We start from the raw sequence: 24,743 nt of genomic DNA, 5'->3' as shown, positions 1-24,743 counted from the left end.
AAAAAAAAAAAAAAAAAAAAAAGACCACTGAAGTGTTAGAGCAACCTTTATTGTGTAGAGTATCAGAAAGTGATTTTTTCAAAAGAGAAATCGAAATTACTACCAATCTGACATAGAAGGATATCAACAAAAAATTAAGTGAAAAAGGCAAATTTAAGAACAGTATGTATAATATCCTATTTTTCTTTTTTGTACTCTTCATAAATGCATTTATTTAGACTACATGTAAAAAGTAACCTGAAACCGTCCATATCTAATTCTTAATGGAGATTATTTTAGGGTGCTGGAATCAAAGGGTTAACTTTACACATTTCTAATATTCGAATTTTATATGACAAGCATGTATAACTTGCCATTGGAAGAAAACAGTTTTATAAAATTTGCTAATATTCTACAATTTTACTTTTGCAGTTGAGTGAACATGCTTTGTATAGAATCTAGAATGTACCAATTTTAGCATATAAAGATCACAGTGTTCTCAGTTTGTTTTCTAAGATTTTCAGTGCAATTGGATTTTTTCTGTCATTTTAGGATTTCAGCCTTTGATAAAACTTGGAGTAATAAAGAGAAATTAAGAGGTCTAATGAGCTGATTCAGTATTGTTTTTTTTTTTTTTTTAAGATTTTATTTATTTATTTGAGAGAGAGAGAGAATGAGAGAGAGCGAGTACGAGAAGGGGGAGGGTCAGAGGGAGAAGCAGACTCCCTGCTGAGCAGGGAGCCCCATGTGGGACTCGATCCCAGGACTCCAGGATCATGACCCGAGCCGAAGGCAGTCGCTTAACCAACTGAGCCACCCAGGCGCCCCAAGCTGATTCAGTATTGAACTGAGGCCACGTTTTAGGAGCTTTTCAAAAAACATTAATGGAAGAATATGTTTTTTATCTTTTAAATTAATTTTTAAAAAAAGACTATAATCCTTCATTGTTAATTTGTAAAATCAAGAATAATAATACCAAACTGCTAAATTAACTAATCTCTTTTCATTCTTTCCCATTAAGTCAAAGTCAAGTGACTCCTGTGAGTAAACTCTTTGAAAATGCCTGTAGGGAGTCAAATCCTGATTTAGTTTTAATTCATTGAAAAAATCTGGTCACACTGATTAGCCAACACCATATAAAAATGGTCTTTTTTTTTTTTTTAACTCCCTAATATTTTCTTTTTGAATGGAAAGGTCTATTTCTGAAACCTTGATTTTACTCTTGAGATAATAAATCCTCTTATGTTTCTAGCCTGAAATTTTATACTTCTCTTGTATTTTTGATGGTTAGGTATTTTATAGATATCCATTTTGATTATTAAGAGCTGAAATCATTGCTAACATCTGTTGTTAAAATAGGTGCTGTTCCTATAATCAGATGTTCAAGAGGAACAGCAGCGGAAATGGTAGCAGTGGTGAGTTCATACAGATATCCATTGATGACAAGTAATATTCTATCACTTGTTTTCCTTAAGTGCCTGAAGTGTTTTTGTTAATATTAAGTATGTGATTGCTATGGGTTATATATTAAGTACCAAAGGCAAATATTCTTATTTTACGGCATTGGGATTACACCAAAAAAAAAGTAAACATCGTATGCTGTTATGTGATGGAGAAAAATGATTTACTTCGACATGCTATTCCAGCTGTTTCTTTTTTACTAAAATGTATATTTGTCTTTCTGCCTTGTTTCTCCAAGTAATGCTTATTTGATCCCCCAGGTCATTTTATATTTAACTTCATTTAGCAAATGTTTATTGACAATCATAACTGTTTTTAAAATGCAGTGCATTTGCTATCCCATTATATTGGAGTAAAATATTCAGTATAAACTGGGCATTCAAAAATTTGCTTTAAAGATTAAAAAATAAGGGATTAGAGAAATTACAGAATTACTGAAAAGGAAAGGGTAAGTGGAAAGATGGAAGATACACTAACATTTTTTAGTTTTATTAGCCACAATGAATCATTGACTGATGGAGGGCTGCTTTCTTTCACATATTCCATTTCTATTCTGGAGCCTCTTGCAGCCATCACTATATAGAGACATTCCTTGTAAAATAGAGTCATGATTGGGTAAGAGGGTGGCTTATTACTGCAGATCATTCCTGTACCCAAAGTAAAAATAGTCAGTGGAAAGTGGTTGTTAGTGAAATCAGGCCTGAGTCACAATAAAAAAGGCATTGGTCTTTTCAAGTCCAAGTTATGATGTTACTGAATAGTAAAGAAACTAAAATACTTAGATTTTAGAATTGCTATTTTGTAAAGAAGTTCCAGATTTCTAAGTTATGAAACTAAGAACACATTATGTTCTTAATGTTCATAATAACACATTTTATTATCCTATATAAAGTTCTGTGAAATTTTTAAGAGTTATTATCAAATTTGATTTTTCAGAAACTAGATAAGAAACTTCGAGAAAATCTAAGAGATGCAAGAAACAGTCTTTTTACAGGTGATACACTTGGAGCTGGCCAATTCAGGTATTATGTTTTATCAGGGTTTTGACTCTGTTCTTGAAATACAAATGGAATATTTAACTTACCTTCTGTTAGAAATTTCTGTTTTGGGGGCGTCTGCGTGGCTCAGTCAGTTAGGTGTCCAACTCTTGATCTCAGCTCAGGTCTTTACCTCAGGATTGTGAGTTCAAGCCCCATGAAATTGTTTTGCGTTTTTCTCATCTGTAGGAGAAATTTTTCTGTTTATATGGCTTTGAAGGTCAGAAGCCATTTTATTTCAGTTATCATTAAGCCTCTTGGTAATGACAAAAATAAGTGAAAAACTTGTGATGCTTATGTCTATTTCTACCTATCAACTAGTTTCCATTTTTACATTGAAATACTTGTTTATTAAAAATAATGGACAATATTGGGGTGAAGAAGTAAAAAAACCCACACAAATGGCTGAGAATTATTTCAAAGGGAATAGACAGTATTTTGGAAAATTAATCCATACCCCCAGTTTTAAGTGAATTAATAAAGCCTGTAAAAATAAATTGATAGTCAGTATAACTGACCTCCAGGGATGATAATTCTATGGTAACTTTCCATAGACTTCATTTCAAGTGAGTTTAGGTGGCTCCTACTGCCTTATGTACTATTCCTATAATTTGGAGTTAACACTAACATTATGTTTCAGTTGTTTGTTCCAACTGTCTCAGCCCCCACATTATTTTAAACTCTTCTATGATTTCATTGCTGGTCTTAAATACTCTTCAGAATGCTTCTCATTAAGGAGAGCAGAAATATCAAATTCTCACCTGATTTTTTTTTTTCAAGATTTTATTTATTTTTTTGAGAGCGAGAGAGAGAGAGAGAAACAGCATGAGAGAGGAGGGGGTTAGAAAGAGAAGCAGGCTCCCCACTGAGCAGGGAGCCCCTTGCGGGACTCGATCCCAGGACTCTGGGATCATGATCCGAGCCGAAGGCAGTTGCTTAACCAACTAAGCCACCCAGGCGCCCCGATTTTTTTCCCAACAGAAGCACCCACTGTAGCATCTCTTACTTAACAGTTCCCTTTCTATAGTGTTCTCATAAAAGCCTTAGAAACCCACATAAAGGCGCTGTTTTATTTGGATAATTTCTAAAAACTTATGTTATAATATAGTTGTCTTATTTTTAATTTGTTGGGTGCATTTCTAAATTATTTTAATTAGGGGTCAGCAACTTTGTTGGACTGTTGTTTTGGACATTTGAATCCAGTTGTAGGTTAATGATCCTCAATAAGAATTTGGTAATGCCTGAAGACATGTTTGGTTGTCACAATTGGATAGATGCGACTGGAATTTAGTGGGTTGCATTATAGGATGCTGCTAAACATCCTGTGATGCACAGGACAAGCCCCCATGATGAGGAATTATCCAGCCCCAAATCTCAGTAGCGCTGAATTAAGAAATTTTGCCATAGGCTATCTTTCTTTGCCTTTCACCTAGCTCTGGAGTAATAAATGATAGTAGGTGGTAAGGGTGCCACTCCTACTTATTTATTGCAGAGTTTTATAATCAGTGCAGTGCATTTTTAATCTGTGCAGTGTAATGAGTTACTAAAATGGTCAGAGTTCTCTTGCAGGACAAAATATGAATAGTTAATATAATCATATAACAGTATCTTTTGAAAATTGATGTATACCCTTGATACGGTATTGCCAAAGCAGACCTTTACAACTTTTGGAGACATATGGCAACAGATGACTTTGTGCCTCACTTTGCTTTAAGTATAGTCTATTTCACATCTAAGTTGTAATAGCGCAGTAAACAACATATGAAGTGTTTGGTAAGTGAATAATTATATAATTCGGTACCATCGTGGCTTAATGTTTTAGTTTTCTATATTGTAATGGGATATGGTTTCATGAGGCTCTTCTCTAGAGTCTGCTTTTTGAATTTGTGTTTACAGAAAAAAGTTGTAATTTGTAATTTATGAAACTCAAACGGGCGCCTGGGTGGCTCAGTTGGCTAAGCGACTGCCTTCGGCTCAGGTCATGATCCTGGAGTCCCTGGATCGAGTCCCGCATCGGGCTCCCTGCTCGGCAGGGAGTCTGCTTCTCCCTCTGACCCTCCTCCCTCTCATGCTCTCTGTATCTCATTCTCTCTGTCTCAAATAAATAAATAAAATCTTTAAAAAAAAAAAAAAAGAAACTCAAACATTTTTGTAAATTTTTAAGATCCTACTCTCTGTAATAGTTTTCTCTGAAACTGACAATAGCTATTCCTTTTTTTCCCAAAAAAATGTGAAATACAAATCTAAGTAGAAGCAACTTATTCTTACTTTGATAACTATAAATATTATTCTGTAAAAGTACTTGCATAGATTTTTTTTCTTTAAGACAGTTCCTCAAGACTTATAATCTAGCATTATACACAGACTCTGAGTAGTCCGAAGCAATTTATGGAATGTCGATATTAGCATACTTACTGTTCATGTCCAAATGATAAAACCAGAAAGTATTAGAAAAATTGAGATGTAGAAACTGTTATTAAGAGTTACATAATATTTTTTTAATATATTTACAGCTTCCAAAGGCCTTTATTAGTCCTTGTTGACAGAAACATAGATTTGGCGACTCCTTTACACCATACTTGGACATATCAAGCCTTGGTGCATGATGTACTGGTAAGAGGCTAAATATACCACATTTTACTAAAATGTAGTAATACTCAATGGTCCTTTTAATTTAAAATTAACGTCATGACTACAGAGACACAGGTGAGAAGAATGAGCTGAGAAGTATGAACAAAAAAGTGATGGAATTTGGTATCACTGGGTGTGGATGCTGGAGAATAGTGAAGCATTGAAGTGTAAAGTTCTAAACTTATCTTTAAAGTGTAAGATTATTTGTATTGTTGGCAGTGATGGGGAGAAAAGGAATGAAGGAAAATGAGTGAGTGCTTTTTTTTTTTGACACAGCACGAGTTGGGGTCGGTGGGTAAGGCAGAGGGAGGGGGGAGAGAGACTCTTAAGCAGGCTCCATGCCCAGTGTGGAGCCTGATGTGGGCAGAGCTCAATCTTACAACCCTGAGATCATGACCTGAGCCCAAACCAAGAGTCGGACACCTAACCGACTGAGCCACCCAGGCACCCCTCAGTGAGTGACTTTAAAAAATTTTTCTAACAAAGTAGTTTTTTTTTTCCCATAGTGAGGAAGTAAATAAATATGTTTCTCTCTGGGGAGGAAAACTATAATTTCCATTTTTCCTGGGAATCAGTTAAGCCTCATTTTATGGTAAATGTAAATAGTATTTTATATTGTACCGTATGTTTTTTGAGGTAATTCCACATATGTAAAATCATGCTTAAAACAAAAATCTGTATTTATATTCATGCATATATTCATCTACTAAATATTGTGTATAGCATGTGATATACACAGATAAATAAAACAGGCCCAATCTTTAAAGTCAATGGGAAGAAAATATGTTCACAAATAAATTCTGTACAAGGCACTATGTAATAAAGCCAGACTAGTTCCCGTTTGATAGAAAAATTTTAGACACAGAAGTTAAATGATTTGAATCCAAATCATTGGCTCTGCCAAAACTAGCACTCTAATTTACTGACTTCTAGCCCAGGCCTCTAGGGATTATAGTATATAATGGTATCATTATTGCAAAGAGTGACTGAAATGTCATATGGAAAGGAAATGAAAAACATAATAGATGGTTTTTTGTTTGGTTTATTTCCTTAAAGCCCAGATTTTAGCTATAAGATATTTATTAAATAAATCAGATCTTAGAGTTACTGATGAAAATTGGCAGTTACTAGGATACTTCTGTATCCTAGAGTCCTGTGTCATTTTAGATTGTAAGGATGAGTGTCAATGAAATACTAGGCAACTCTGAGTCAGTTGAGAGGGCAGGAAGAATCAGAGGGACTACTGAATTAAACCCTGAGTAATGGAACATGGAAGCTAGTTTTAGGAAGTCAGGTAAGAGGCTGAAGAAGAATTCAGCCACTACTGGAGGGTGTGCTGTCTGACAAAACATTTTAGATCCTGGTTCTAGCAATAAAGAAAGCAAATGAAAATATTCTTGTCTTCCTGGAACTTACATTATGATAGGACAGGCAAGAACTAAATGAAATATATGACATTTTATTTTATTTATTTATTTTTTTTAAGATTTTATTTATTTGCGAGAGAGAGAATGAGAGACAGAGAGCATGCGAGGGAGGAGGGTCAGAGGGAGAAGCAGACTCCCTGCCGAGCAGGGAGCCTGATGCGGGACTCGATCCCGGGACTCTGGGATCATGACCTGAGCCGAAGGCAGTTGCTTAACCAACTGAGCCACCCAGGCACCCCGAAATATATGACATTTTAGAAGATGGAAAATACGGGGCGCCTGGGTGGCTCAGTTGGTTGGGCGACTGCCTTCGGCTCAGGTCATGATCCTGGAGTCCCGGGATCGAGTCCCGCATCGGGCTCCCTGCTCGGCGGGGAGTCTGCTTCTCCCTCTGACCCTCCCCACTCTCATGCTCTCTATCTCATTCTCTCTCTCAAATAAATAAATAAAATCTTTAAAAAAAAAAAGAAGATGGAAAATACTCTGGAGGAAAATAAAGCAGGCAATGGTGAACAGGATTGTAACTTGAAAATAGGAAAGACCTCACTGAAAAAGAGGCATTTAAGGAAGGATCTAAAGGAGGTAATAAGGTAGTGGATTACATAGCTACATGGAAGAGAACAGCTTTCTAGGCAGAAAAATGCCTAATATGTTTAAAGGATTGCAAGGCAGCCAAGGTGGCCAAAGTAAGGCAGGGGGAAAATAGCAGGAGGCAAAGTTAAATAGGATATGGGAAGCAGTATAGCATAGGACATTATAGGCCATTATAAGGATATTGACTTTCAGTTTGAGGGAAATGGGGAGCCAATGCACATTTGAGTAAAGGAGTGGCATCTGATACACATTTTAAGAGTACCACTCTAGCTGCAGTGCTGAAAATGGACTCCTTAAAGGGAATAGGAAGAGTCAGGAGACCAGTAGGAGGCTGTTGGAATTATCTTAGCAAGAGATGATGATGGCTTACAACAGGATGGAAATGGTGAGGGTTGTGATAATATATGGAATGCATAGCATAGGATTTGCTGATGAATTGGATGCAGAGCCAAGAGAGGAGTCAAAGATGAGTCCAGAGTATTGGCCTTCGCAAATGGACAGATGTCATTTATTGAGATAGAGACATGGAAGGAGAAATTTCGAGGGAAAGATCAGATATTGAGTATTAGACATGTTAAATGTGAGATGCCTATTAAGATATTCAAGTAGATATTAAATAGTTAGATGTATGAGTCTAGAGTTCAGGAGAAACATCTGGTCTAGAGAAATAATTTAAGAGTAGTCCATTTATAGATGGTATTTAAAGCCAAGAGATAAAATGAGACCACCAAAGGGATGAATATAAATAGAGAAAAGGGCCAAGAACTGAACTCTGAGGCATTTCAACATTTAGAATTCTGGGTGATGAATAGGAACCAACAATATAATGTAGAAAGAAGCAACCAGTAGTGAGATATGAGAACTAGATCTGTGTTGTTTTGAAAACCAGTGAATTAACTGTTTTCAGAGAGGAGGCAGGAATTAACTTGGACAAATGCTGAGGACTAAGGAGTCACCAATGCATGTGGCAACACGAAGGTTATTACTAACTTTGGTAAGAGCAACTTAGAAGGGTTTTTGCTGCATAGGACAGTTGAGAAAAGTGGTAATTGCTAGAAGGGAATGTGAGGTCAAAAAAGATTTTTAAATGTGGAACATTCCAGCATGTTTGTGTATCAGTGGGAATGATCGAAAGAGAAAAGTTGATGCAGGTCTGTAGGAGGCTTTAATGATCAGGATCACTGTAGGCCAGGATTTCTCAACCTTGGCATTGACATTTTGGGCCTGATAATTTTTTTGTTGTGGAGGGTTGTCTTTTGCATTTTGGGATGTTTAGCAGCGTCCCTGGCCTCTACCCTCTAGGTGCCAGTAGCACTTTCTCAGTTGTGACAACCAAAATGTCTTCCCACATTGCCAAATATACCCAGGCTGTGAAGAGGGGCAAAATTGCCTCTGAGTGAGAATTGCTGTTAATAGGCTGATGACAGGAGTTTCAAAGCTGGAGTTGTTTTAGAGAAGAAGACAAGTGAAGAGTCTGGGAGTAGCAAGGAAGGCAGGTATCTCAGTCTCGGGTCCATCCAGTTGGAGTTCAATTAGAGTGAGAAAGTACAGTGGAAGTTTAGAGTAGATGTTCAGAATAGGAGATTTTGCTATTGACTGAGTATGAGTTCTAGAGGTTAATGACAGAAAGGCTTTAGGAATTGGTTAAGATGAGAAGTGGAATCTGAAAGAGGTGGTATAGGGAGCCATAGAGAGATTGGCATGATGAGATAGTTTTCATAATCTCAAATTAGATTTGGTTGGTGGGGTCCTGGCTTTAGGGTGGGAGCAAGGGGTGGTACAGATCAGGAGTCATCTCTTCACTCTTGGTTGTATGTGGAGGCTATACAGAGCATTGAGATACTTCAATCTTTTTAATTCCTTTTCTTATGAAAGTATTTGATGCTTTGAGCACAGGAGACAAGATGTATATACAAGTAATTGCACCATGAAGGAATATGCTCTTATTCTGTATTGTTAGAAGAGAAAATTGGGAAACATAACTTAGGGCAGAGATTTCCCCAAACCAGACAAGGCTAATCCTGGTCCTTGAGGTTTTTACTGTTCCAGAGTGAAATGAGAATACCAAGGGCTATGAAATGAGTTTTTTTGATCGACCTTTTTGCTAATTTGTGGGTGCTTACCTTTTTTATTATCCTTGTATTTTTGTGAGATATATAATTTACTAATTTTTTATTTCCTATTCTTGGAAGTTAAAATAATCCTTTTAGAAATACAAGGCGGGGGCATCTGGGTGGCTGAGTGGGTTAAGTGTCTAGCTCTTGGTTTTGGCTCAGGTCATGATCTCAGGGTTGTGAGGTCAAGCCCCGCGTCCGGCTCAGTGTTCAATACAGAGTTTGCTGCTCTCCTTCTCCCTCTGCCCCTCTCCTCATGCTCTCTTTCAAATAAATAAATAAATCTTTTGAATAAATCAAGAAATACATACATACATACAAACAAGTAAGCCAATTAAAAGTTGACAACCGTGTGTCTTCAAAAATTCAGTTCAACAAATACTTTTTAAGTGCCTACTCTGTACCAGACACTGCTAGTCTCTTGGATACATGGTGAACCAAGCAGATGTTATGCCTGATGCATGGAGGTTAGACTGGTGGGTTCCTGTGGACATTTGGGTTATTGTTGGTTTTAGTTTTTCTTATAAATAATAGAGCAATGCACATCTCTAGTTAACTTTCTTAGGTTAGGTTCTCAGATTCCATATTACCTTTAGGCAGTCTTTTCACGGCATTATTATCAGAATATTTAGGTCTTATGAAAATAGTCTCTTTAAAGAGATTGGTTAAGATAAACTACACAGTTTGGGCGCCTAGGTGGCTCAGTTGGTTAAGTGACTGCCTTCGGCTCAGGTCATGATCCCGGAGTCCCACATCGGGCTCCCTGCTCGATGGGGAGTCTGCCTCTCCCTCTAACCCTACCCCCTCTTGCGCTCTCTCTCTCACTCTCTCTCTCTCTCAAATAAATAAATAAAATCTTAAAAAAAAAAAAAGATAAACTACACAATTTATATTTACTTATTCCTGCTCATTAATTTTATTTTTTAATTTAAAAAAATTTCTTCAATTTTAAAAAATATTTTAATTCCAGTATAGTTAACATGCAGTGTTATAGTTTCAGGTGTACGATATAGTAATTCAACAGTTCTGTATATTACTCAGTGCTTATCAAGATAAGTGTACTTTTAATCACCTTCACCTATTTAACCCATCCTCCCACCCACCTCAGCTCTGGTAACCATCTCTTTGTTCTCTATAGTTAAGAGTCTCTTTTGGTTTGTCTCTTTTTTTCCCTTTGTTCGTTTGTTTTGTTTCTTGAATGGGTGAAATCATATAGTATTTGTCTTTCTCTGACTGACTTATTTTGCTTAGTATTATACTCTCTAGATCTATCCATATTGTTGCAAATGACAAGATTTCATTCTTCTTTATGCCTGAATAATGTTCCATTATATATATATATATATACAACATCTTTAGTCATCTATTTTTTTTTAAAGATTTATTTATTTACTTCAGAGAGAGAGCATGTGCATGTGCAGGCAGGGGAAGGGGCAAAGGGGGGAAGGGGCAAAGGGCGCTCAGAGGGGAGCCCACTGCGAGGCTCAATCCTATGACCCTGAGATCATGACCTGAGCTGAAATCAAGAGTCAGGTGCTTAACTGACTAACCACCGAGGCGCCCATATCCATTCATCTATTGGACAGTTGGGCTGCTTTCATAATTTGACTACTGTAAATAATGCTGCAGTAAGCATAGGGATGCATATATCCTTTCGAATTAGTGTTTTCATATTTTTGGGGTAGATACCCTGTAGCACAATTACTGGATCGTATGGTAGCTCCTGTTAATTAATTTTAATGCAGTTTCTAGATGTGAAACAACTATAACTGGGATATCATAAATTATTCTCATGTCATTTTTTTTTGTTAAAACTTCTGCTTTTGAAGTTTCTTTGGAGTTTTTAAAATTCTTAATACCCTTTACCTCCACAAGATGGAGTAAAAGTTCTAGATAGGAACTGTTAATCTGAAATTGGAGCTTGCTTTTTATATTAAATACCTTTGCCTGAAAATCTCGAACACTGATAGTATTCATATATCAGACTGTGGAAACAACTGAAAATTCATACAACTTTCCTGTGTGCCAGAAAGATTCTTGTCATTTAACATGGGAAATACACTCTTCTGGTGAAAAACTTTGCAGTGCCCCTTTCCTTTTACTGGGATATAAGAAGCAAAAATAATAGAAAGTCATGACTCCTTTTTATTATACCTTGGTTGTGGGAGGGGTGGATTTGATTGTTCATCTGTAATGAGTAGTTACCATTAGGCAAAGGGATGGGCTTTATTTCATCTTAGTATCTTGTTCTTTACTTGGGCTTTGGTTTTTCATATCTTAGGTAAACTTTTACTTAAATCTAAGTTGTTCCTGGGAATTTCCTACTAAAGGTGTGTAGACTATGTGAAATCCAAGAAAACATCTTTGATTTCATTCATTTGTTAAAAAATGGTATTGTTTTAGTGTGTTTACATATTCATTGCTGTATGTATTATTTGCTATTTACTAATCTGTTTTAGGTTGCTACTATTCTTTTTCCTTATATCCCAGTTGCTTAGTACATAAGATTTTGAGACATTTGTCTATGTCTGTGATGGAGCATTATACAAAGATTTTCTTTTTCAGTTAAATGATTCTTAGAAATAGTCTAAGTTAGATTTTTCTTTGCCTTTTTTTTTTTTTTTTTTGGTCTTCTGTACATATTTTTCTTTTCCTTCTTGTCACCATTGAGCAAAATGCAGGGTTTCTAAATCAGTGTTGTCTCACAGAAATAAAGTATGAGCTACAGATGTAATTTTGGATTTTCTCATAGCCACATTAAAAAGATAAAAAGGAACAGATGAAATTTATTCTAATAATGTATTTTATATAACCCTATAAGTCTAAATTATTAGCATTTTAACACATCATCAATTTAAAACTGTTCTGTATTTTCTTTTTATATATTAAGTCTTAAAAATTTGGTATATATTTTATACTTATATCTCAATTCAGACTAGCCACATTCCAGATGATCAGTAGCCACATTGACAGTATCAACTGTATTAGACAGCATGTTTCTAAGTAATTACAACTCAAGTTCTTTACTAGTTTAGAGACTAAATAAGTTACTTGTAAGTTGAGATTATTACATGAAGACTGGTAGAAAATGTTTGCATATTGTCAGCAATACATCTCAGGTGGCTTCTGGCCCATGATTCCTAGAGTTATAAGGAATTCTGCTTTAATAAGAATGAACAAGCTTATCAAAGTTCCTGACATTGCTAAATCTATACAGAATACCTTGGCATCTGAATTAGGATATGTTCAATATAAAAGAACCCTCGAACTTTGGTGGATTAAAATAACAAATACTTATTTTTGTTCACGGTATTTCTTGTTTCTTGTCCCATGTGGATGAGCAAGGAGGACCTCTGACCTATCATAGTCACTCCCAAATTAAGGTTAATGAGGCCTCATCTCAACACATACTTTCACAGTCACTATGGCAAGGGGCAAACAATTGTGGGTTATATTTTAAATCCTGTTTCATTGTTATGAATAAAATTTTAAGACTTTTATTAGGGAATATTTCATATAAAATCACACAAAGTTACAGAATACTGTAATGAACTTCCCACGTGCATCACTCAGTTTCCCAGACAATATGCCTCTTATCCCAGACATTGTATGATCTATGCAAAAATATATCTAAAAAAAAGTACCATAATTTTATTATCATACCTAACAAAATTAACAATTATTCTTTGGTAATATCTGCTACTATCTCTGTATTCAGTGTTTCCTAGTTGTTTCAAAGACACATCTTTACAGTTGGTTTGTTCAAATAGGGATCCAAACAGTATCCGTACATTGCATTGGTTGATACATCTTTAAGTTTGTCAGTTTACAACAATTCCTCTCTTTCCACTCCTTTTTTTATTGCCATTTTTTTTTGGTGGAAGGAATTGGATTGGTTTTCTAAAGAATTTCCTATATTTCTGCATTTGGTTGATTGTATTCTTGTGGTACACAATTTGATGTGGTTCTCTATCCCCAGTATTTCTGTAAACTGATAGATCTAGAGACTTGATTAGATTTGGCTCAGTTTGCCAAAATAAAAGTTACTTTTATGCTTTTTTTCCTCATGTGAATATAAATCTTAGCTCTGCATAAATGGGTGTCACCTATTATCATCCAAGTGTAATTTTGTTAACATTAGCTCTGTTTGGGTTTACTGGTCTGCTTTAACTTGTAAAAGGAAACTAAGACTGCTGAAAACTTATCCATGTTTTTCTTCTCAATGGGATTTATTTTACCTCATGATTTGGGACACCATTGTCCAGTCTTCTAAGTCAAAGTATGAATATCAGTAGGAACAGGTTAGACTCTATCATGTTGAAACTAATTCTGTTGTCTTTTATTTGTGGATAAATGTTCACTTTCTTCAACATGATTAAGTTCAGCACAGAATGTTCTAATTTCCCAATTTTCAAGACTAAAATTTTCCTCATTTGCCTGGCTGTTAAGCAAACAATGGAAGTATTCTTGCCACTATTGTTATTTCTCAAAATTCTTACCATTTTTTATTCCTTTATCATTTTATGTTTTCTTTTAAGTATTCCATCAGTACTTCAGTAATAGTATATGCTCTTCTTTTTCTTCTTTTTTTTTTTTTTTTTTTAAGATTTTATTTATTTGGGGCGCCTGGGTGGCTCAGATGGTTAAGCGTCTGCCTTCGGCTCAGGTCATGATCCCAGCGTCCTGGGATCGAGTCCCGCATCGGGCTCCCTGCTCCTTGGGAGCCTGCTTCTCCCTCTGCCTCTCTCTCTCTCTCTGTCTCTCATGAATAAATAAATAAAATCTTTAAAAAAAAAAAAAGATTTTATTTATTTGTTTGACAGAGAAAGAGAGCACAAGCAGGGGGAGCAGCAGGCATAGGGAGAAGCAGGCTCCCCGCTGAGCAGGGAGCCCGATACGGGCTGACTGAACCACCCAGGTGCCCCTTAACTAGAATTTCTAGTAAAGTACTATTTCCATGGTGATGATACAGCTCATTCAAAATAAAGTAACTTGTTAACGAAATTACTGGTTGAAAAATAAGAGCACACGGGGCGCCTGGGTGGCTCAGTCGTTAAGCGTCTGCCTTCGGCTCAGGTCATGATCACAGGGTCCTGGGATCGAGCCCCACATCGGGCTCCCTGCTCAGCAGAGAGCCTGCTTCTCCCTCTCCCACTCCCCCTGCTTGTGTTCTCTCTCTCGCTGTCTCTCTCTCTGTCAAATAAATAAATAAAATCTTTAAAAAAAAAAAATTCTAGTTAATAAGGCATAACTATTTAACTATCAGTATCTTTTGTTAATTTTTAAAGCAAGAGTTCTTCTCAGATTTAGCTGTTAATATCTATTTATTGTGTTTTCTTCCTATTTGGATGATTTGTTATATAAACTATTTTTAACAGTTTGGGGATGGGAAAGTAAGAGGAATTAAGTAAGGTTACTGATGTATTTATCCTGTGAGGATATGAAGAGTCTATAGGAAAGACATAGTATTAGCAGGCTGAAATATAACATTGTATACTCTTTTTCAATAGACTTATTAATCAACTATGGCAATTGGACATCTGTATATTTTGCGTTCTTGTTTTTTGTGCCATAGGGGAAAATAACAAGGAAGTAAATTACTGTATAAAGGGTTTGAGAAAGTTGCAGGGTATGGTCTAATGTATTAGACTCAGTATTGTTGACCTAGTTATATCAAGAGGAGATTAAATTGTATTCAGTACATTTAATCTGCTAAAACCTAGAAGTTTAATTATTAATTAAGAACATATCTTAGAACTAAGATGATAGTAATATAGCCATGCTAGATAATTTCTCCACATAATTTATTTTTTGTTCATCATTCACTCACTTATTGATAGCCATATTTTGTCTTTACTATTTTTGTATTTATTATTTTTTTTTAATTATGTTATGTTAGTCACCATACAATACATCATTAGTTTTTTTTAGTTTTTTATTGTTATGTTAAACACCATACATCATTAGTTTTTGATGTAGTGTTCCATGATTCATTGTTTGTGCGTAACACCCAGTGCTCCATGCAGAACGTGCCCTCTTTAATACCCATCACCAGGCTAACCCATCCTCCTGTACATCATTAGTTTTTGATGTGGTGATCCACAATCCATTGTTTTCGTATAACACCCAGTGCTCCATGCAGTACGTGCCCTCCTTAATACCCATCACCGGGCTAACCAATCCCCCCTCCCCCCTCCCGTCTAAAACCCTGTTTGTTTCTCGGAGTCCATAGTCTCTCATGGTTCATCCATCTCTCCCTCCAGTTACCCCCCCCATTTTTCCCTTCCTTCTCCTAATGTCCTCCATGCTATTCCTTATGTTCCACAAATAAGTGACACCATATGATAATTGACTTTCTCTGCTTTAATTATTTTACTTAGCATAATCTCCTCCAGTCCCATCCATGTTGATGTAGAAGTTGGGTATTCATCCTTTCTGATGGCTGAGTAGTATTCCATTGTATATATGGACCACATCTTCTTTATCCATTCATCTGTTGAAGGGCATCTCGGCTCTTTCCACAGTTTGGCTATTGTGGACGTTGCTGCTATGAACATTGGGGTGCATATGGCCCTTCTTTTCACTATATCTGTGTCTTTGGGGTAAACACCCAGGAGTGCAATTGCTGGGTCATAGGGTAGCTCTATTTTTAAATTTTTGAGGACCCTCCACACTGTTTTCCAAAGTGGCTGTACCAACTTGCATTCCCATGAACAGTGTAAGAGGGTTCCCCTTTCTCCACAACTTCTCCAACATTTGTTGTTTCTTACCCTGTCCATTTTTGCCGTTCTAACTGGTGTAAGGTGGTATCTCAGTGTGGTTTTGATTTGAATTTCCCTGATGGCTAATGATCGTGAACATTTTTTCATGTGTCTGTTAGCCGTTTGTATGTCTTCTAAAGAGAATTGTCTTTTCATATCTTCTGCCCACTTTTTGATTTGATTATTTGTTTTTTGGGTGTTGAGTTTGAGAAGTTCTTTATAGATTTTGGATACCAGCCCTTTATCTGTAGTGTCATTTGCAAATATCTTCTCCCATTCTGTGGGTTGCCTCTTTGTTTTGTTGACTGTTTCCTTTGTGTATTTATTATTTTAAAGATTTATTTATTTATTTTAGGGAGAGCATGTGCGAATGGGGAGAGAGGCAGAGGAAGAGAATCTTTGAGCAGACTCCCTGCTGAGCTCAGCCGGACGTTGCGCTCGATCCCAGGACCATGAGATCGTGACCTGAGTAGAAACCAAGAGTCCGACGCTTAGCCAACTGAGCCACCCAGGCGTCCCTATAGCCATATTTTGTCTTTAGCTCACTATTCTTCAGAGTAGAGTTGAACCATAAAACACTGTTATTACATGAAGGAACCCCCCAGGTCTAAGGCAAAAAGGAAGGGGGAAAGATAAAAAAAAAAAAAAAAATTTTATTTTGGTTTTTGTGTGTTCATTTTTCTGAGAAAGGACAAAAAAAATCAAGCCTCACATGAGTGGGGCAGAAAAGTTTATTAGCTCTTAGAATTTATGTAAAAGGGAGTGCTATTATTATTGTAGCTTCTGTTATAATTATTTTTAAAAAATACAAACCATCAATCAACAGATCAGAATGTTAAGACTCTCTAAGAGTTTAAAAATTATATTTAAGGGACACCTGGGTGGCTCAGTCAGTTAAGTGTCCTACTCTTGATTTTGGCTCAGGTCATGATCTCAGGTTGTGAGATCGAGCCCTGCATTGGGCTCCACACTGGGCATGGAGCCTGCCTAAGATTGTCCCTCTGTCCCCTCCTCGCCTCCTTCCCCCTCTCTCCCTGTTCCTTTTTCTCTCTCTCTCCCTCTCTAAAAAAATAAAAATAAATATTATGTTTAAGATTATGTTTGTTACTGGAAGCAAGTAAGCATCAAGAGGCCTGGTTAAATAAATGTTGGACTACTATATAACAATGATAAAGATGAGGTAGATGTACATATACAGTTAGAGAAAGAACTCTAAAATACATTATTACATGAGGGGATGCCTGGGTGGCTCAGTCAGTTAAGCGGCTGCCTTTGGCTCAGGTCATGATCTCAGGGTCCGGGGATCGAGTCCCAGGTCCAGCTCCCTGCTCAGCGGGGAGTCTCCCTCTCCCTCTCCCTCTGCCTGCTGCTCCCCCTGCTTGTGCTTTCTCTCTCTCTCTCTCTCTGGCAAATAATTAAATAAAATCTTAAAAAATAATAATAAAATACATTATTACTTGAGAAAAGTAAGGTACAAAAAACGTATAATGTAATGCAGTTCTTTAAAAGGATATGTGTGGGGGGCGCCTGGGTGGCTCAGTCGTTAAGCATCTGCCTTCGGCTCAGGTCATGATCCCAGGGTCCTGGGATCGAGCCCCGCATTGGGCTCCCTGCTCCACGGGAAGCCTGCTTCTCCCTCTCCCACTCCCCCTGCTTGTGTTCCCTCTCTCGCTGTCTCTCTCTCTCTGTCAAATAAATAAAATCTTAAAAAAATAAAATAAAAGGATATGTGTATGCTGGCATATGCAAAAATATTTTTCTAGAGGGATACACAAGAACCTTAACATGATTTTTATGTATTTTGAAGTTTTAATCATTTGCATCTACTACTTTAATTAAAATACATAAATATTAAAGGTACATTTGTGTGTAACAAAACATTGGAAGGAGATCTTTAAATTTCGGATGTGAATTTTGTCCTTAGAATTATTAGAAAAGGCATTAAGAATCTGTGTTATTTTCCTTGTTGTAGAAAATGTTATGGTTCTTGAACTGTTACTTAAAAAAGGATTACTTTTTCCTAGGATTTCCACTTAAACAGAGTTAATTTGGAAGAATCTTTAGGAGTAGAAAATTCTCCAGCTGGTGCTAGACCAAAGAGAAAAAACAAGAAGTCTTACGATTTAACTCCAGTTGATAAATTTTGGCAGAAACATAAAGGAAGGTAAGTAAGAAAAACATCAGTAAGTTAAAGATTCACCCCTTATAAGGAAATGAAGATGTCATCTGACTTAATGAATTTGATGAAAAAAATCAAAAAGATCATGGTCGTTCTTCTACACAATGAGTAGGAGCTATAATTAGTCTATAGGGATATATCTATTTCTTCCCGGTTCCTAGGTTGTTTCTTGTTGTTTTTCAGGGGCCTCTTCCCTTTTCAGTAAGCTCATACCATATGATTTTGTAGATTTTACAGGTAGTCTTTCTAAATTGTGTTGTTGTCCCCACTGACCTTCTGCAAGACCATTTCTGCCTTTCATTAAAATAGGTTTTTGTGATAGAGAAACATTGAAATGTAATCTTCCCTCTTTGTTCCATGTTTGCCTTCATACAAACACAGTTTTAGATCTCTGTGGAGAAGAGAATACCTAAACCTGAAAAACGTTTATTTAAAGCACATTAGAAATAATAATTAGTTGTGTGATTTCTTATAGGCAGATATACAGATCCCATTGCTATGTCCCTTAAAGTTTAGGGTATTTCATGGGCTCAGTAATTGTTAAAATAGTTATCTAGTGGTCATTATGGCTAGAGAAATCATTCTAAACCAAAAAAAAAAAAAAAAATCATTTTTCTGAGAGAAAAAGAATGCTGCTCCTCAACAATTATGAAATAAAATGTTATTATTATTTTGAGTATTTCAAGTATTACTGTACCTATATATGTGACCAAGTCCTGATATGGCTGTTCTTTTTTACCGCATTTATGTTTAAACAGAAGTAAGATAAGACTTGATTCAACCAGCTGGGTTTTTTGTGTGTTTTATCTTTTTATTTATTAACTTATTTTTTTAACATTGCAAAATCACATTGCTTATAACAAGGAATTTTATTTTCTCTGCAGAGAAAAGTCCCTGTCCTCCTCTTTCTGACTGGCAATTTGGGTACTGTTATAATTTATTTTAAATAATTTTCTTCTCTTTGGAATTCCATAGTCTATGCTTTTTGCCGTAGTGGCAAGGTACAAGAAATTACATTTACATTATTTCTAAAGGATGCAGGATATTTTTTTTTTTTAAAGATTTTATTTATTTATTTGACAGAGAGAGACACAGCGAGAGAGGGAACACAAGCAGGGGGAGTGGGAGAGGGAGAAGCAGGCCTCCTGCGGAGCAGGGAGCCCAATGTGGGGCTCGATCCCAGGACCCTGAGATCATGACCTGAGCTGAAGGCAGACGCTTAATGACTGAGCCACCCAGGTGCCCCAGGATGCAGGATATTTTAAAATTAATCTTAGGATTTATATTTTCTAGTAGAAAAAAGCTTAAGAAAAAAATCTCGGGGTGCCTGGGTGACTAATTCATTAAGCTTGTGCCTTTGGCTCAGGTCATGATCCCAGGGTCCTGGGATAGAGCCTCCATGCTCTGCGGGAAGCCTGCTTCTCCCTCTCCCACTCCCCCTGCTTGTGTTCCCTCTCTCGCTGTCTCTCTCTCTCTGTCAAATAAATAAATAAAATCTTTAAAAAAATTTTTTTTCATTTATGGAAGATTTGAATATTTTCTTTATATATTTAGGAACAATCCAAGAAGTCAGTTGAATAGTAAGAACTTTAATTTTTTGTTTGTAAGAATAGCCCTGAATAACTCTCCCTCTGAATGTCATACTACGATATTCTAGAAATATAGTAATAGCAATAAGGGCACAAAGACACTGGCAGATAGTGTAGAGTAAAACAAGTAACTTAAATCTCTCTGAGCTTCAGTTTCCACATCAGTAAAACGTAGGTATGGTAATTCTACCTGTTGCCCTATTTCAGAAGGTTTTTATGAAGATGAAGTGAAATAATATAAAGAAGTAACTTACCCAGAGTCATCCAGTTGTCATTGATAAAAGCAAGAATAAAGCCCAGTCCTGGAAGATCCCAAAAGGCCCTGGTCCTAATTATTAATACAGTGTACCTCACCAAGATTGTGGTTAGATTATATGAGAGAATAGAGACACATTCTTCGCACTTTGTGTTTGGCATACAGTAAACACTCCATAAATGTAAGCAGTTAATGATGTCTGTTACCTCTGAGATCTGAAAATACTGGGGATTTCAGGATCATCTAGTTCAACCAGCACATTTTAATATGCTCAGTGCTATGTTCTGCCAGCATAGAGTCTCTTGAAGCTGAGGTTAGCACCTATGGTTGTCATATAAAACTGGACCGTGGTCTTCAAAATCCTCTCAGGGTCTTCTGTCATTTCTCTCAGTGTCTACTGAATGAAATGTGCTGATCATTAATGAAGTGCTATCAAATGTCAGGGCAAAGGGTTTTTGTTTCATTGCTGCTCAAACATGACCTTTTCTTTCTTAAAGGAAGAAAAGCTTCTGGCCTCCTCTAAAGCTGTAAATGAAAAATACTTACATTAGGAACCATTTTATGGTCAACATACACTTATTTAGAATTATTCAATATTAGTGCCATGTGAAATTTTTTCTATCAAAGCTTCTCAATGATTGCAGATCACTTGTGTCTGAAGTCTATGGAAATTACTGCTAAGCCACACTTGCCTGGAAGAAGACATCAGGCTTTAGACCAACAAAACTGTGACCTATGTTCTATTTTTACTAGCAGTGTTCTAAGATATTAAGCTTACAGAATTAAAATTTTTTTTCACAATTACTTGCATGAAATATTTTTTAAATGCCATCTTTGTAATTATATGAACCATCTGACCCTCTGCGTTAATTTGGGTGGTAATATTTAATTGATGTTTCATATACCATACCTTCTCTTCTTTGTTTTTCAGTCACTTAAATATTTTACTTTTTTTTTCTAACAGTGTATATGTGAAGAAAAATGTGATATAGTTAATGAAAATAATAGAAATAAATTTAAATTTGCTTAGGTGTATAAGAATTATGATACGCATTTTAAAGAAATAGTATTTATAATATAAATAGATATCCAAGGATACATAGTTATATTTATGCTAAATTTATGCTATATCATATGTTAAATATATTCAAATTCAAATAGGTACATTTAAAATAAAAATAAATCCTCATTGAGTATATTTCAGAATTCACACAAAATCAACATTTTAATGTCATACTCATAGTTCCTTTTATTCAATACTGTTTCAGTCCATTCCCAGAAGTTGCAGAGTCAGTTCAGCAAGAACTAGAATCTTACAGAGCACAGGAAGATGAGGTTAAACGACTTAAAAGCATTATGGTAAGATTTCCTTTGCTTTCTTAGAATTACAGGGAAGCAGGACATCTGGAGAGAGAAAGAGATTAACTTTTTTTTTTCTCATGAAAATTTGAAACCATTCATTGTTTTAATAAGAAGAGTATTCTCAACTTACATAAAAGATCTTTGTCAAAAAGAAACCTGAATAATGAGAAGAGCAAAGTGTTTTAAAAGAATAATCTGAACTTATGGTCTGAAAAAATATATAATGTGGCTTCATTTTAGAGATATATTTTCCAGTACTGCTCATTCTACTACACTTTGACCTAATCCCAGAGTTCAGCTCTTCTATTTATTACTACATGACCTGTGGCAAGTCTCTGTACCTATTCCTTTATCTGAAAATACTTGCTGGTCCTTCATCATCCAACTTATTAGACTGGTGGTGACCAGAACTTTTCTGTAACTGTCAAAAATGGATATGTTTGTTCCTTAGAGGAGAAGAACTGTTACTCTGAGTGACTTAAATCTTAGTGTTTATCACTGATCTTAGGAATATATTGATTTTTATGCTTCTGAGATCTTTTTTTCCTCCTCAGGGACTAGAAGGGGAAGATGAAGGAGCCATAAGTATGCTTTCTGACAATACTGCTAAGCTTACATCAGCTGTTAGGTAAGTAAGCAGTATATGCTCTTTAAGTCTTTCTGTTGATAAGATTTATTTTGAACGTTAAAAACTTGGCTAATATTTTTATAATAAGAAATAGTAGGTAATAGCATAGACCTTGGAAAAACTAAATTGTGTTTTTAATGTGTTCCAGCTGATTTAAATTCCCTTTTTCATATAACAAATCATTTGCTTCTTTCACTAGTTAGAATTGTATAATAGGGATATTTTTACTGAGAAGATAGTATTGGTGATAAAATAATGCAAGTTATTATTAATTTTATCATTGCTGCTATTATTTTATTAACTAAAGGTTAAGTGCAATTTCTTTCTGATACTTATGAAATGCCATCAAGAAGAGAGGAAATGTGTTTTAGATATATAGGTAAAATTGTATTTCCATTAATCTGACTATATTCTAAACCTCCAGATTTTGGAATCAGAAAGTGAAATGGTGGAATAATGATATTTAAGAGACAGATTACTTTAAACCAAGAAGTATTTCACCTATATTAAAGTAGTGAATACTGTGTATGGTAAAGCTTAGAGATTAAATTCAGTTGATAGACAGTTTAACTTGTCATCTTGTCACTTTTTTTACTATTCTAAGTTTCCTCAGAGGAAACACCCAGGTGTGTGTTTTATTAAGGTCTGTGTCATTTTCTTAGAAAATTTAATGGTTAATTTTCAATTTTTTGATACTTGTAGTTCTTTGCCAGAACTCCTTGAAAAAAAAAGACTTATTGATCTCCATACAAATGTTGCCACTGCTGTTTTAGAGCATATAAAGGTAAATTTAACTTTCCCCCCCCCCACAGTATTTATGTATTCTATTTATATAGGGTTTTATACTTTTTAAGATGATTTCATATTCCTTATCCCATTGAGGCCTCACTATAACATTATGAGGTACAATTACCAAAGGCAACATTATTACCTTCATTTTTCACAAATGAGGAAGCTTAAGAATCCAGAAAGAATAGTGATTTGCCAAGGTGACACATTCAGTAAATAGAAGTTAGAATCTGTGTTATTTCTATTATGTTGCCTCAATATTGCCTCAATACTATCTCTACACTTACTACTCTGTTAACAGTAGACCTGTGTCTAACCATCAATAATACAGATTTAGACACCCCTTTTCCTATAGGACTATCTAAAATGTCCATTAACTTTTAGTTTTAGATGAGTCTTTCACCATTAAAGCTTCTGTCTCCTGTTGTACTGTGATTTTGAAAATAGTAGATTGTATTTTCTATATGTTGTTGTTACAGCTCTTTTACCTCATTACTTTGTTCATGATTATCCCATATCAGCCTGACTTAATCAGCCCCTCAGTATTCTACTGTCACTTATTCTCTGGGTGTGGAGCTGAATTTCAAAGACAGATTGACCATACACTAGAACATGGTTATTACTAACCCCTGCTTTCCATGTGATATGTTACATTTGAAAAAGGAATGTAAAAAAGCTAAATATGCTTGTTGCCTGTCAAGGATGTTGATAACACCTTAAATTTATGGAAAGGGGACTTAAACATTTTTCTTTTTTAATTATCTAAAAAGTCATAAGAATAGGAAGGAGTTAGTACAGATGGATAATGGACAGTGTGCAGCATGGAATTTAAACATGCATAATTTCTTTTGTTCCACATCTCAGTATTGATATTTGCTATTTTCATGTACCTACAGAAATAGAAATAGAATAATTGTGCTGTTTATAGATGACTCTGCTGATATTTCCCTTCCATATGTAGCATCTTTGTAAAATGGGAAAAGGTTGCTCAGATCTGTAAACACCTGAGGTCATTGTCCCGTGTGGAGATAATGTATATAACCAGGTGAAATGTAACAGAGAGCTATATTGAAAATTTCCTTCAGTAGGAAAGAAAGGCTTTGCTTACAAGGTGAAGAATGAATCTAATATAAAAATTTTTTTAAATTTCCTGTTTCAAAACAAAATATAAGTTCTAGTTTATATCTGTTAAATTGTAATTATATACTGAGGATCTTATGATCCATTAAACATTTTTAGAGTACTTGCTGTATGCCAGGCAGGGTGCTAGGTGCTACATGCAAATAAATAGACAAGAAGTAAAAAACAAATTCTAAGAAGTTATGACAGTTGTTAATAGTCCTACATGGGCTTTAAGATTTAAGCTGTTCTTTGGATTTCCTTTGACTTTAATTTTTTTTGTTTATTTTTTCATTAGTAAAGTTTATTCTTATATTTTACTTTCTGACCTCAGGTCTCATAGCTGTAAAACCAGGAATATGCCAAGCTCAGCTCCTCCATCAAACCTGATTTGTGTAACCCAAAGTAACTGATTATTGTACCTGTGGAAAGCACTCAGTTTCATCCTATTCATAAAACTTTACAAACATTATCCTGCTACAAATTTATATGAATATACTCCAGGTCAGAGACTAGAGCTTATGGTTTGGGAAAATTCTAGCTAAAGTAATTGACTTATTCAGTCATGTTTTTTGAAACTGTACGTTGTGCTAGGCACTGGAAGTTCTGTGGTAAATAAGACAAGTTCTCTATTCTCTTGGAGCTAATATTGTAGTAACAATAAACAAAGTACCCAAATTAGAAAATAGATAACTTCAGTCATTTAGGTGACATAAAAACAGGGTGATAGAGAACAGCTGAGAGGACTACTCTAAGTGGTTAGGGAAATCACCTTTGATGTGATGTTTGGGTTGAGACCTGAATCACATGGAGCCAC

At 35.6% G+C, this 24,743-nt stretch overlaps 1 protein-coding gene across 1 annotated transcript in view; it reads left to right on the top strand.

Moving 5' to 3' along the window:
* SCFD1 (sec1 family domain containing 1) overlaps positions 1-24,743 on the top strand; it is a 105,787-nt gene that overhangs the window by 23,268 nt on the left and 57,776 nt on the right. The window contains exons 8-14 of the mRNA XM_021695650.1: positions 1,339-1,394; positions 2,377-2,462; positions 4,991-5,090; positions 18,029-18,168; positions 21,297-21,387; positions 21,945-22,018; positions 22,721-22,802. Coding sequence (XP_021551325.1) covers positions 1,339-1,394; positions 2,377-2,462; positions 4,991-5,090; positions 18,029-18,168; positions 21,297-21,387; positions 21,945-22,018; positions 22,721-22,802 — 629 coding nt within the window. The remainder of the gene's footprint in view (positions 1-1,338; positions 1,395-2,376; positions 2,463-4,990; positions 5,091-18,028; positions 18,169-21,296; positions 21,388-21,944; positions 22,019-22,720; positions 22,803-24,743) is intronic.

The sequence above is a fragment of the Neomonachus schauinslandi genome, chromosome 9 (assembly GCF_002201575.2).
Source record: "Neomonachus schauinslandi chromosome 9, ASM220157v2, whole genome shotgun sequence".
NCBI classification, from domain to species: Eukaryota; Metazoa; Chordata; class Mammalia; order Carnivora; family Phocidae; genus Neomonachus; species Neomonachus schauinslandi.
This window is presented reverse-complemented; position numbering and strand designations above follow the sequence as displayed.